Source organism: Natator depressus, chromosome 17, assembly GCF_965152275.1.
Source record: "Natator depressus isolate rNatDep1 chromosome 17, rNatDep2.hap1, whole genome shotgun sequence".
NCBI classification, from domain to species: Eukaryota; Metazoa; Chordata; order Testudines; family Cheloniidae; genus Natator; species Natator depressus.
Window position 1 is genome coordinate 23,122,347 of NC_134250.1, and position 13,252 is coordinate 23,135,598.

Sequence of the window (13,252 nt, forward strand, 5' to 3'; positions counted from 1 at the left end):
AATTGCTGGCTTGCCTCTGGATGCTGCCGCGTGTTGCAGTGCCAGAGGTCTATCCCAGCTGACGGGGGACTGCGGAGCCGTCATGGCAAATCATGTCCCTCACCACCTCATCCACCTGACGCTCTCAATCAGGAGAGTCAGAATCATAGAATATCAGGGTTGAAAGGACCTCAGGAGGTCATCTAGTCCAACCCCCTGCTCAAAGCAGGACCAATCCCCAATTTTTGCCCCAGATCCGTAAATGGCCCCCTCAAGGATTGAACTCACAACCCTGGGTTTAGCAGGTCAACGCTCAAACCACTGAGCTATCTCTCCCCCCAACAGCACCAGACCCGACAGACCCCAGGATCAAAGTCTATGGTGCTGGCTCATGTGATGTCAGCCATAGGTGCTCCTGCGCAGGACGCCCCTCGGTGGTGCTGTCCGACCCGGCCACTCTTGGTGCGGGCGAGCACCCTCTGTCCACCTTCTTGTGCTGCTTATGTGGCACCAGAGAGTGCAAGATTCTGTGAGCTTTGGTGCCAGGGAATGTCGGTGCCGAGGATCTCTATGGCCAGAGTCCTTCCTTGACACCGTTTCTTGCACAGAGGCCAGAGCGCTCCACACAGAGGTGCTTGGTGCCAGATCCTGTCGGCACGGAGCCAGCTGGGAACAAAGAGCTGCTTCCATCTGGATCTGCTTCAGCCTGAAGTCCCGTTCTTTGTTAGTCCTCGGGCAGAACCCTTTACAAATCTTGCACTGTTCTGTTTGGTGCGCCTCCTGCAGACACTCAAGACACGAGTTGTGGGGGTCGCCCATTGGCATGGGCTTGAGGCAGGTTCTGCAGGTTTAAACCCTTGGGATCAAAGCATGCCCCGAACCCCAAAGAGGAGACAAATTTTGGTGGGGGAAGGACCTCCACTCCTAGCTAACAAACCAACTAAACTAACTCACTCTAAGGAATAACTATTTACAGAGAACTAAATACAAACACTAGGGGAAGCACTTGCTAAGGCAAGCGACCGCAGTTCCAATGACTATCACTGGCGGTAAGAAGGAACTGAAGAAGCAGCGGGTCAGTAGGCACCTATATTCACCGCCATGAAGGCGCCACTCCAGGGGGCTCCACGGCCAAAATGACAGGTGCTGCTGGGGGAAAACCTTCCGACAACTGTGCACACGGCACACACACACCTAACTGGAATCGACATGAGCAAGCACTCGAAGAATATATATTGTGTGGATGCGACCCACATAACACATGGAGAGTGGCATATGCGGCCCACAATGGTAAACAGGGGGAGAATCACTGCTCTAGGAACTCTATCTGGCCTACATAAATCAATGTACAGCAAGGGTGGGCAAACTATGGCCCGCGGACCACATACGGCCTGCCAACCGTTTTAATCCGGCCCTCGAGCTCCAGCCGGAGAGCGGGGTCTGGAGCTTGCCCTGCTACCACGCTCCAGCCAGGGAGCAGGGTTGGGGGCCGCTCCACGCATGCGTGCCACAGCTCTGCATGGCTCCCAGAAGCAGCAGCATGTCCCCCCTCCGGCTCCACATGCTGCCCCCGCCCCAAGTGCTGCCCCCACAGCTCCCATTGGCCAGGAACTGCGGCCAATGGGAGCTACAGGGACGGCACCTGCAGATGGGGCAGCGCACAGAGCTGCATGGCCATGCCTCTGTGTAGTAGCCGGAGGGGGGACATGCCGCTGCTTCTGGGAGCTGCTTGAGGTAAGTGCCACCCAGAGCCTACACCCATGATTCCCTCCTGTGCCCCAAGCCCCTGCCCCAGCCTTGATATCCCTCCCACCCTCCAAACCCCTCGATCCCAGCCTGGAGCACTCTCCTGCACCCCAAACCCCTCATCCCCAGTCCCACCCCAGAGCCCACACCCCCAGCCAGAGCCCTCACACACCTCTGCACCCTAACTCCCTGCCTCAGCGCAGAGCCCCCTCCTGCACTCCGAACCCTTCATCCCCAGCCCCACCCCAGAGCCCACACCTCCAGCCGGAGCCCTCACTCTCCCATCGCACCCCAACCCCCTGCCTCAACCCAGAGCCCCCTCCTGAACCCTGAACTCCTCATGTCTGGCCCCACCCCAGAGCCCACACCCCCAGCCAGAGCTCTCACACACCTCTGCACCCTAACCCCCTGCCTTAGCGCAGAGCCCCCTCCTGCACTCCGAACCCCTCATCCCCAGCCCCACCCCAGAGCCCACACCCCCAGCCAGAGCCCTCACACACCTCTGCACCCTAACCCCCTGCCTTAGCGCAGAGCCCCCTCCTGCACTCCGAACCCCTCATCCCCAGCCCCACCCCAGAGCCCACACCTCCAGCCAGAGCCCTCACCGCCCCCTATCGCACCCCAACCCTCTGCCCCAACCCAGAGCCGTCTCCTGCACCCTGAACTCCTCATCCCCAGCCCCACCCCAGAGCCCCCACCCCCTGCCGGAGCCCTCACCCCCCCATCGCACCCCAACCCCAATTTCATGAGCATTCATGGCCCGCCCTACAATTTCCATACCCAGATGTGGCCCTTGGGCCAAAAGTTTGCCCACCCCTGATGTACAGCATAGAAGATGCTGCACAAACATATCTAATAAGTCTGGTTGACAAATAGCAAAATGTTTGGGAAAATTTGCACAACGAAATCAATCCCTTAAAATTCTGAATTTCGAACAGCTTTAAGGGGTGATTTTTGTGGAAATGTTTGCAAACTATTTTGTTTTTTGTTGAAATATCAAAATTTGGAAAATGCTGATCAGATTTAGTATCTAAGTTTGTAGAAACACTTATGAGAAAAGGTATGTGACCATGTTATTAACTGTATAACAACACATCTGCCACAGGGGCAGAGCTAAGGTTTTTTGGTAACTTGCTAGTTGGCATTTCTTGACTTCTGAGGTCTTTGCCATCCAACTTCACCCTGACTCTGTGATGGTGTTGGGGAGTCCCATGTTTATTGTTTCTCAGCGACTCCAGAAAACTGCTTCCAGGGTCTTCAAGTAAAAAGAGTCAGTTTTTAGCTGCCGGTCCCACAAACTCACCCTGGGCTCTGGGAGCCAAGCTAGTTTCCTTTGCACCAGTAATGCAAGCAAAATGATCAGTGACAAGAGGACAGTGTTATTGTCTTCTGTTGGTTTGCATGGAACTCAGCAGCGTTAGGATGAATTTGCCCCTAGGCACAGGGATAAACACAAGGACCTATTCTAAGTAAAGCTGGGCAAATTTTTGGCAAATTGCATTTTTCTGCGAATAAACTGTTTCAGTCAACCCTAAACTGCCTGTAACTTTGTGCAGAATTTGCTAAACCGTTTCCACGCCCTCGAAAAATTGAAATGTTTCAGTAATGCTGAAACATTCCAAGCTAAGACCTGCCAGGGGGCACCATCACCTCCTCCCTCTCTCTCAGTGAAATGGTGAAACTGAAACAAAAGCTTTCAAATCAGAGCAAACAAAACATTTTGTTAGACCTGACTCAAAATGTTCTCGGACTTTTCGATTCACGACATACTTTGAAAAAGTTCATTTTTCGTTTCACCCAAAATAAAGCTTGTCTTCAGTTTTTTCAGATTGCCAGCAACCAAAGAAGATTTTTTGCCCAGCTCTAATTTGTGACGTCTTAAGTGGGATTTAAGTGGTGCACAAGTATTGTGAAGATCCTCTGTACAAGGGGAATTTCATCTCTCACAGAGAGAGTCCACAAGATGCACAGCTGAGGAAATTGCTTTGCTGATTGCCTAAAGTGCACAAATCCATAGATTTTCAAGGCCAGAAAGGACCATTATGATAATCTAATTTGACCTCCCGCATGACTCCGGCTAGAAAGTGTCACCCAGCGAGTCCACAACTGCTGGCGGAACTAGAGAGTATCCTTGAGAAAGACACCCAAGCTCAATTTAAAGCTCCAAGGGATGGATAATCCACCTCATCCCTTTGTAAGTTGTTTCAATGTATGAGGACGGCATTTGATCAGGGCTTGCACCTGCAAGCCTTACAAATGGCCCAGATGCTCTCCCTCAATCCTCTTGCATGTTACCTTGCATTTAAACACAAATCTTATGGAGGCATCAGCAGTGGCTCCAGAGCTAAGGCTGTCCTGAAATTTGCATTTATAGAGTGACACCATCCCACTGTTAGCTATTGTACTCTCATCCTCCCCAACTAACATCGTTTACTGCTGGGCATAGACCTAATTATTTGGGAAATTATTCCAAGCAAATGTTTAGTAGTTTGGGGCTAGGAATTAAAGACTCCTTTCGTAAGTGTAAAGTGTCAGTGGAATATTTCCCTCTACCAACTGAAGTGTTAAGTATGTGTAATTCTAAATCAGTCTCAGACATATGCTAGTGGGGTTTAAAAAGAAAGTAACGAGATGAGAGAATTATTCCCATTATTGATCCTAACTGATTCTAGTTACACTCGGGGAAGCCAACAGACAATGTATTAACTATCAAAGCACTCATCAGCTTCTCGCAGCAGTTACCCTTCTCCCATTGATGGCACTGGGATTGAGGGATGGAACAGCAGGGCATGAGCGGGAGCTCAGAAGTCACCAATGTTGAGGTCAGAGGGCCACTCTTTCCTGTCTGTAGCTGGAATCGTTTGAGTTCCTGAGACAGGAGGCTGAACTGTTCGATGTGGCTGTGGCACTGATCCTCCAGATCTCTCACTTGGGCCTGGCAGGGAAGCAAAGCAAAGTGAGGTACAAACACAGGCCCGAACTGGGACAAGGCTCTGAATAGCAGCGGTATTTGCTGTGTCATTCCATGTAATGGAGCTGGGATTTTCAGAGAGGATGAAAGGATGGAGGTGCCCACATCCCAGAGATGATCAGTAGGGGGTGGCAGCCCCCGGGCCATAGGCCCTTTGAAAATCCCAGTCCCAACAGACAAGTTTAGGATTGGTTTCACTCTAAACCCAAGCTGAGCCATCACTGGTAAGCTGCTTTGCGCCTGCAATTTCCCCATTTCATTCCCATACAGGAGAAAAGGTAGGAGGGGCTGGAAGCGAGTCAAACAAGGCCCTTTGAGATCGGGGAGATGGGAAGGCTTTTCACATCTAAGTCATATCTCCAAAAGGGACTCCACCAGACTTAACTGATCTAGGGAGCCTCCCTGGGACATGAGGCCTCCAGCAGCTTCCCCACCAAACCACTGGGGGCAGAAGCCCTAACATACCCCTCCTGGGCCAAGTTCATCCACGAGTGAGAGAGACTCCAGGGAGCAATAGAGCATCAAGGCCCCTGGACTATCCAAGAACCTGCACACGCCCCACTGATGTCACACAACCCACCTCCAGGAATTGTTTTCCACAGGGGACTGTGGACTGCAGCAGACGTAGGAAAGCGGAGGAGATGATTCTCCAGAGGGAGATGTGGGGGCTACAAGGATCACTTGAGAATCACCTGCACACCCCTGGCTTCCGGCCCCAGAGTGCCTCTCCTTCCTGTGTGCATGGCCCCCGCAGCTGGGCTCTTGTCCCAATAGGGGTTTAAAAATACACATAACCCATCTCCAACATAGCCTACTGCAGCTCCCACATCCAACTCCCTCAATGCCCCCAGCCCACACAGCTTCCAGGGACCACCTGTCCTTTAACCCCGCTTTTAACCTCACTCCTAGCAAACAAACAAAACTTACTAGAGCCTGTTGGGAATGTCTTGTCTAAATACTTTTTCAACAGAAAACGTAGTTTCTGCAGGAAAATCTCCAATTTCCCCCAAATTTTTAATTTTTCAGGTCAGTTCAACACTAATCTGGGTCTGCACGAGAGGCGGTGGTGCCTCATTGGAGGAGCTGTAGTTTGGGTGCCTTACATCTATTCTTCTCTATGGGCTGGGCTCCCCTGTGGGACTACGTCTCGGATGATTAAGGCTGCGAGTTTGTCACGGAGGTCACGGATTCCGTGACTTTCCGTGACCTTCCGTGACTTCTGCAGCGGCCGGTGCACCTGGCTCACCGCACCGGCAGCTGCTGGGGCAGTCTCGGGCCCCCACAAACCCCAACCCCAGCAGCAGAGTTTGGGTGTGGGAGGGGGCAGGGGACTGGGGCATGGGACGGAGTGAGGAGGGCTTTTGGCAGCGCTTACCGGGGGGCTCCCCGGAAGCAACGACATCCCCCTCACTCAGCTGCTAGGCAGAGGCATGGCCAGGCAGCTCTGCGCGCTGCCCCTGCCTGCAGGCACCACCCCACTCAGCTCCCATTGACCCAGTTCCCAGCCAATGGGAGCTGCGAAGCCAGTGCTCTGGGTGGATGCAGTGTGCAGAGGTAAGCGCCGCCCAGAACCCGCCTCACCCCATCCCGTGCCCCAATCCCTGCCCCCTCCCACACCCGAATTCTGCTGCTGCTGGTGGGGAGGAGGCGCAGAGCCAGGTAGGGAGCCTGCCAGACCCGCCAACTCCTCCCTCCCCAGCAACAGCAGGGGTCCTGGGCCTAGCACCACGGCTCACCCCCCCTCCAGCACCAGCAGGGATCCCGGGTCGTGCACCACCCCTCTCCCTCCAGCACCCGGGCCGCCCTCCACCAGCACCCGCGGGGCCCCCGGGCAAACCTCCCCACCACCCCAAGTTTTAGTCACAGGTATTTTTAGTAAAAAACATGGACAGGTCACGGGCCATGAATTTTTGTTTACCGCCAGTGACCTGTCCATGACTTTTACTAAAAATACCCGTGATTAAAACATAGCCTTACGCATGATGCACTGCAGTCTCTTCTCTGAACATTTAGTTTAAATCAGAAATGTCAAAATGAAAAATTTTGAGTCAACGTTTTTCAAAGTTTTCCATTCCATGAAAATTTTTGATATGTTGAACTTTCGTCCGACTTTGGAATGAAAACTACTGGAATTTTCTGTAGAAAAGAAATTCTGATTTTTGACCAACTCTAAAAATGACATATTTGAATCTCTTGTCCTTTTTCAGATGAGCACAAGACCTTTCCATTCAGTTTCTTAACAACTAACAAAATCATCCAAAGCACAGGACTTGGTGGCGATGGGGGACTTTGACAACCCAGACATCTGCTGGGAAAATAACACAGCAGGGCACAGATTATCCAACCAGTTCTTGGAATGTATTGGAGACAATTTTTTATTTCAGAAGATGGAGAAAGCTACTAGATTTGATTTTGACAAATAAGGAGGAACTGGCTGAGAATCTGAAAGTGGAAGGCAACTGTGGTAAAAGTGATCATGAAATGGTAGAATTCATGATTCTAAGGAATGGTAGGAGGGAGAACAGCACAATAAAGGCAATGGATTTCAAGAAGGCAGACTTTAGCAAACTCAGGGAGCTGGTAAGTGAAATCCCATGGGAAGCAAGTCTAAGGGGAAAAACAATTGAAGACAGCTGGCAATTTTTCAAAGAGACATTATTAAGGCCACAAGAGCAAACTATGCCACTGTGTAGGAAAGATAGGAAGTATGGCAAGAGACCACCCTGGCTTAACCAGGAGATCTTGAATGATCTAAAACTCAAAAAAGAGTCCTACAAAAAGTGGAAACTCGATCAAATTACAAAGGATGAATATAAACAAATAACACAAGTATGTAGGGACAAAATTAGAAAGGCCAGGGCACAAAACGAGATCAAACTAGCTAGAGACATAAAGTGCAACAAGAAAACATACTACAAATACATTAGAAGCAAGAGGAAGACCAAGGGCAGGGTAGGCTCGTTACTCAATGAGGGGGGGAAATAACAACAGGAAATGGCAGAGGTCCTTAATGACTTCTTTATTTCGGTTTTCACCAAGAAGGTTGGTGGCGATTGGACACCTAACATAGTGAATGGCAATGAAAATGAGGTAGGATCAGAGTCTAAAATAGGGAAAGAACAAGTCAAAAATTACTTAAGACAAATTAGATGTCATCAAAACACCAGGGCCTGATGAAATGCGTCCTAGAATACTCAAGGAGCTGACTGAGGCGATAGCTGAGCCATTAGCGATTATCTTAGAAAAGTCATGGAAGACGGGAGACATTCCAGAAGACTGGAAGAGGGCAAATCTAGTGCCCATCTATAAAAAGGAAAATAAGGACAACCCGGGGAATTACAGACCAGTCAGCTTTACTTCTGTACCCAGAAAGATAATGGAGCAAATAATTAAGAAATCAATTGCAAACACCTAGAAGATAATAAGGTGATAAGTAACAGTCAGCATGCATTTGTCAAGAACAAATAGTGTCAAACCAATCTAATAGCTTTCTTTGACAGGGTAACAAGCCTTCTGGATGGGGGGAAGCAATAGATGTGGTATATCTTGTCTTTAGTAAGGCTTTTGATACTGTCTCACATGACCTTCTCATAAACAAACTAGGGAAATATAACCTAGATGGAGCTACTATAAGGTGGGTGCATAACTGGTTGGAAAACCGTTCCCAGAGAGTAGTTACCATTGGTTCACAGTCATGCTGGAAGGGCACAATGAGTGGGGTCCCACAGGGATTGGTTCTGGGTCCGGTTCTGTTCAATATCTTCATCAAGATATTTAGATAACAGCATAGAGAATACATGTATAAAGTTTGCGGACGATACCAAGCTGGGAGGGGTTGCAACTGCTTTGGAGGATAGGATTAAAATTCAAAATGATCTGGACGAACGGGAGAAACGGTCTGAAGTAAATAGGATGAAATTCAATAAGGACAAATGCAAAGTACTCCACTTAGGAAGGAACAATCAGTTGCACACATACAAAATGGGAAATGACTGCCTAGGAAGGAGTACCGCAGAAAGGGATCTGGGGGTCATAGTGGATCACAAGCTAAATATGAGTCAACAGTGTAACACTGTTGCAAAAAAGCAAACATCATTCTGGGATGTATTAACAGGAATGTTGTAAGCAAGACATGAGAAGTAATTCTTCCGCTCTACTCTGCACTGATTAGGCCTCAACTGGAGTACTGTCTCCAGTTCTGGGCGCCACATTTCAGGAAAGATGTGGACAAATTGGAGAAAGTCCAGAGAAGAGCAACAAAAATTATTAAAGGTCTAGAAAACATGACCTATGAGGGAAGATTGAAAAAACTGGGTTTGTTTAGTCTGGAGAAGAGAAGACTGAGGGGGGACATGATAACAATTTTCAAGTACATAAAAGGTTGTTACAAGGAGGAGGGAGAAAAATTGTTCTTCTTAACCTCTGGTGATAGGACAAGAAGCAATGGGCTTAAATTGCAGCAAGGGCGGTTTAGGTTGGACATTAGGAAAAAATTCCTGTCAGAGTGGTTAAGCACTGGAATAAATTGCCTAGGGAGGTTGTGGAATCTCCATCATTGTGGATTTTTAAGAGCCGGTTGGACAAACACCTGTCAGGGATGGTCTAGATAATACTTAGTCCTGCCTTGAGTGCAGGGTACTGGGCTAGATGACCTCTCGAGGTCCCTTCCCACCCATGATTCTATGAACTCCTGACAATGTCTGCATTTTACTTCAGAGGAATAAACCGTTTGCAGTGCTTGAGTCCATTCCTTTATTTGCCTGACATCCCTGGATCAACAGTTTTCATACTTAATACAGTAAGCATAAGAGACCACCCCATGGCTATTCAACAGTGTTAAGACTAACAAATGAGAGCTAGCCAGCTTTACACTGAGCCAGGTGATCTGATGCCCTGCCCACCTTACAGAGGTTTTTAGATTCTAACAAACCAAAGATTGCTAACTATTCATACCTCTGCCTTTTCCCTGCTCTACCATGTAAAATGACTGCTGATTCCACCCATTAGCTTACCCCTTATCTGTAAACATAAGTTATCCCACCAATTCCCCTTCTCCTCTAAGATGTGATCTATACTTAAATCTTAGGTCAACATAGTTACAGCACTCAGGCAGTGAGAGCCGTGCCTGGAATCAGATTGGAGGAGCAGGGAGCTGAGAGGGGGAAGCCGGGATCTCAGCAGGGAGCCAAGATGCCGGTGGGCAGCAGGGCTCCCAGCAGGGAGACCGGGTGGCAGCCCAACCCAAGAGCCTGGGTGGCAGCACCAGCTTGGAGTGGAGACCAGACAGCAGTTCATCTGGGGAGCAGGAAGGCTTGTCAACTTCACAGCTTCAGTGGAGTCATGAACTTGACAAGACAGTCAACAGCAGATTTAAGGAATGCAGTGTCTTCACAGACACTGCATCACCCTAACTACACCGACATAAGCCCTAGGCCTCTTGTGGAGGTAGAGTTATTATGTCGGTGTAGTAGGGCACTTACTTCGGCAGGAGCAAGGCTGTAGTGTAGACACTGACATAGTTAGGTTGACATAAGCTGCCTTATGTCAACATAACTCTGCAATGGACCAAGCCAGAGAAGCTGAAAAAATGGAAAACCTGGAAAAGCTCACAAAAACTGAAAAAAACAACCAACCCATTGTGTTGGATTTTTTTCTGAGAAAGAAAAGGTTTTAACAGGTAAGTGCTCTCCTCTGTAAAGCAGCAGCAGTAGCAGCCTTTTCATTATTTTAGCTCTACTTTTTAGAGATAACACCATACTAACACAACAGGAATCATGTCTAACATACACCCCACACAATAGTCAGAGTTAAGCAGCAGCAGGAGGAAAATGCCCTGCTCAATTATCTCAGTACCTGCATGCAATCCAAGGTATTCTGTCAGCAAGGAAAAGAGCAAACAGAGATTTAAAACCACATATCAGCATTTTCATTAACCAAAAATCAAGACACTGCAAAGCATAACAAAATCCTCAGTTTAGGGAACATTCTTCTCTCAGTTAGTACACAATAAGTGTTGAGTTCCTCTGAGACGTCCCTCCCCCCAGCTGCTAAAATAAATTCCACAGATGGAAAGCATGAATCAGAGTGCTGCTACCTCAGAAACACTCACACTCGCCCAGGGCCTCCCTCAAGAAGTGCCTTTTAATCATGAATCTCAAACCCTTTTCTCCCAACCACACTTGTGGCTGACAATTCCCTGAACTAGCTGATCTCCTGCATCAGAGCTCCACACAGTGCTGGAAAGACAGAGGGGTTCAGTGAGCAAGTTACAATGTCCTCATTCTTGGAGCTGAACGAGCCCTGACACAACTTAGAGCAGCTACCAGACTGCTCTAAGAGTATGTCTGTACTGCAGCGGAGAGATATAACTCCCAAGTGGGGCAGACATACACACACTAGCTCTGCTTGAACTAGCACACTAGAAATTGCAGAGCGGCCGCAGTGGCAGTGGCTGGGCTGGCCTCCAAGCACAACCCCAACTGAGGCAAGTCCCAAGTAGCAGCTTTACAGGTCTCAATAATGGGCACATTCTTAAGGAAAGCTGCAGAAATGGTAATGAACCTTGTAGAATGAGTGCGTATATTCAAAAGTGGTTGAATATTGTGAGATTCATAACGAAAGTCAATGCAGACAGATATCCACTTGGAAAGCTCCTGGTTAGAGGCTGCAGACACTTCTGCTCTATCTGCTAGCAAGACGAACAGCTGTGGGTCTTTCTGAAGGACTCTGTCGTATCCAGACAGAAGGCACGGGCTCTCCTGATGTCAAGGGTGTGCAGCAGCGCCTCCTGGTTACCTGGATGTGGTTTGGGGTGGAAGACAGGCAGGTGAATGGGCTGATTGATATGGAACACAGAAGAAACCTTGGATAAGAATTTGGGGTGGGGCCTCAGTGTGACCTCATCCTTAAAAAATATGGTGAAAGGGGAGCTGACATGACAGCTATCAGGAATGCCATTTTCATCGACAAATGGAGCAGTGAGCTGGTAGCCATCTGTTCAAATCGTGGTCTTGTGAGGCATTTAAGGACCAGATTGAGGTCCCATACTGGAGTAGGATGTTGGACTAGTGGATAGAAGTTTCCAATCCTTTCAGGAATCTCACTGTGGCTGGCAAAGACCGAATAATCCTCTCTTGGGGGGTGGAAAACTATGATTGCTGCCAGGTGGACACTTATGCAGCTCATCGATAGTCCCGAGATTTTTAGAGTTACAAGGTAGTCCAGTATATCCGGAAGCGATGAGGTCATCAGTGAAGCATGCCTGAGGTCACAACATCTGGCCAACCTGGTCCATTTCTCAGAGTACATACAGTGAGTAGTTTGTTTCCTGCTATGTGTTAGTATTCTTTTTACGTCATCTGAGCAGGTTGCTTCTAGTCCTGTTAGCCATCGACCAACCATGCACAGAGACGTAGCACTACGAGATTGGGGGGAAGAATCTGCCTGCCTTCCTGGGACAGCAGATGAGGAGCAATGTGGACAATGATCGGAGAGCAAAACGGCCAGCTGTATCAGATAAGAAAACCACGTTTGCCTGGGCCAGGTCGGAACTATTAGGAGGACTCTGGCTTTGTCTTTCTTTATTTTGAGCATAGTTTTGGCTATTAGGGTAGTCGGTGGGAATGCACACAGGAGAGTTGATGACCACTGAAGGTGAAAAGTATCCCGCAGGGCCTGGAGAGTCAGTCTGTACCTCAAGCAGAAGTGGGTACATTTCTTGTTTAACTCTGTGGCAAAGGAGTCTACCGGAGGGGTGGCCCTGTTGACAGATTTCAGAGTAGCAGCCGTGTTAGTCTGTATTCGCAAAAAGAAAAGGAGTACTTATAGCATCTTAGAGATTAACAAATTTATTTGAGCATAAGCTTTCATGAGCTACAGCTCACTTCATCGGATGCATTCAGTGGAAAATGCAGTGGGGAGATTTATATACATAGAGAACATGAAACAATGGGTGTTACCACACACACTGTAACCAGAGTGATCACTTAAGGTGAGGTATAACCAGCAGGAGAGCGGCAGGGGGGTGGGGGACCTTTTGTAGTGATAATAAAAGTGGGCCACTTCCGGCAGTTGACAAGAACATCTGAGGAACAGTGGGGGGTGGGGACAAACATGGGGAAATAACAGGTTTCAGCGTAGCAGCCGTGTTAGTCTGTATTCGCAAAAAGAAAAAGGAGTACTTGTGGCACCTTAGAGACTAACCAATTTATTTGAGCATAAGCTTTCGTGAGCTACAGCTCACTTCATCGGATGCATGGGGAAATAGTTTTACTTTGTGTAATGACCCATCCACTCCCAGTCTCTATTCAAGCCTAAGTTAACTGTATCCAGTTTGCAAATTAATTCCAATTCAGCAGTCTCTCGTTGGAGTCTGTTTTCGAAGTTTTTGTGTTGAAGTATTGCCACTTTTAGGTCTGTAATCAAGTGACCAGAGAGATTGAAGTGTTCTCCAACTGGTTTTTGAAATGTTATAATTCTTGACGTCTGATTTGTGTCCATTTATTCTTTTATGTAGAGACTGTCCAGTTTGGCCAATGTACACGGCAGAGGGGCATT

General features: G+C 48.4%; 1 protein-coding gene across 13 annotated transcripts in view; it reads right to left on the reverse strand.

The window, feature by feature from the left end:
• The window catches only part of TSPOAP1 (TSPO associated protein 1), a 233,154-nt gene that overhangs the window by 125,988 nt on the left and 93,914 nt on the right, over positions 1–13,252 (reverse strand). For 10 of the 13 annotated variants that reach the window (XM_074974827.1, XM_074974826.1, XM_074974822.1 and 7 more), the window contains 2 exons: positions 10,550–10,570; positions 4,468–4,660 (listed from right to left, as the gene is read on the reverse strand). The exons of 1 other annotated variant lie outside the window; for it this stretch is intronic. In XM_074974827.1, the coding sequence (XP_074830928.1) occupies positions 4,468–4,660; positions 10,550–10,570 (214 nt within the window). The remainder of the gene's footprint in view (positions 1–4,467; positions 4,661–10,549; positions 10,571–13,252) is intronic. 2 more of the 13 variants (XM_074974834.1, XM_074974823.1) reach the window with 1 other exon arrangement.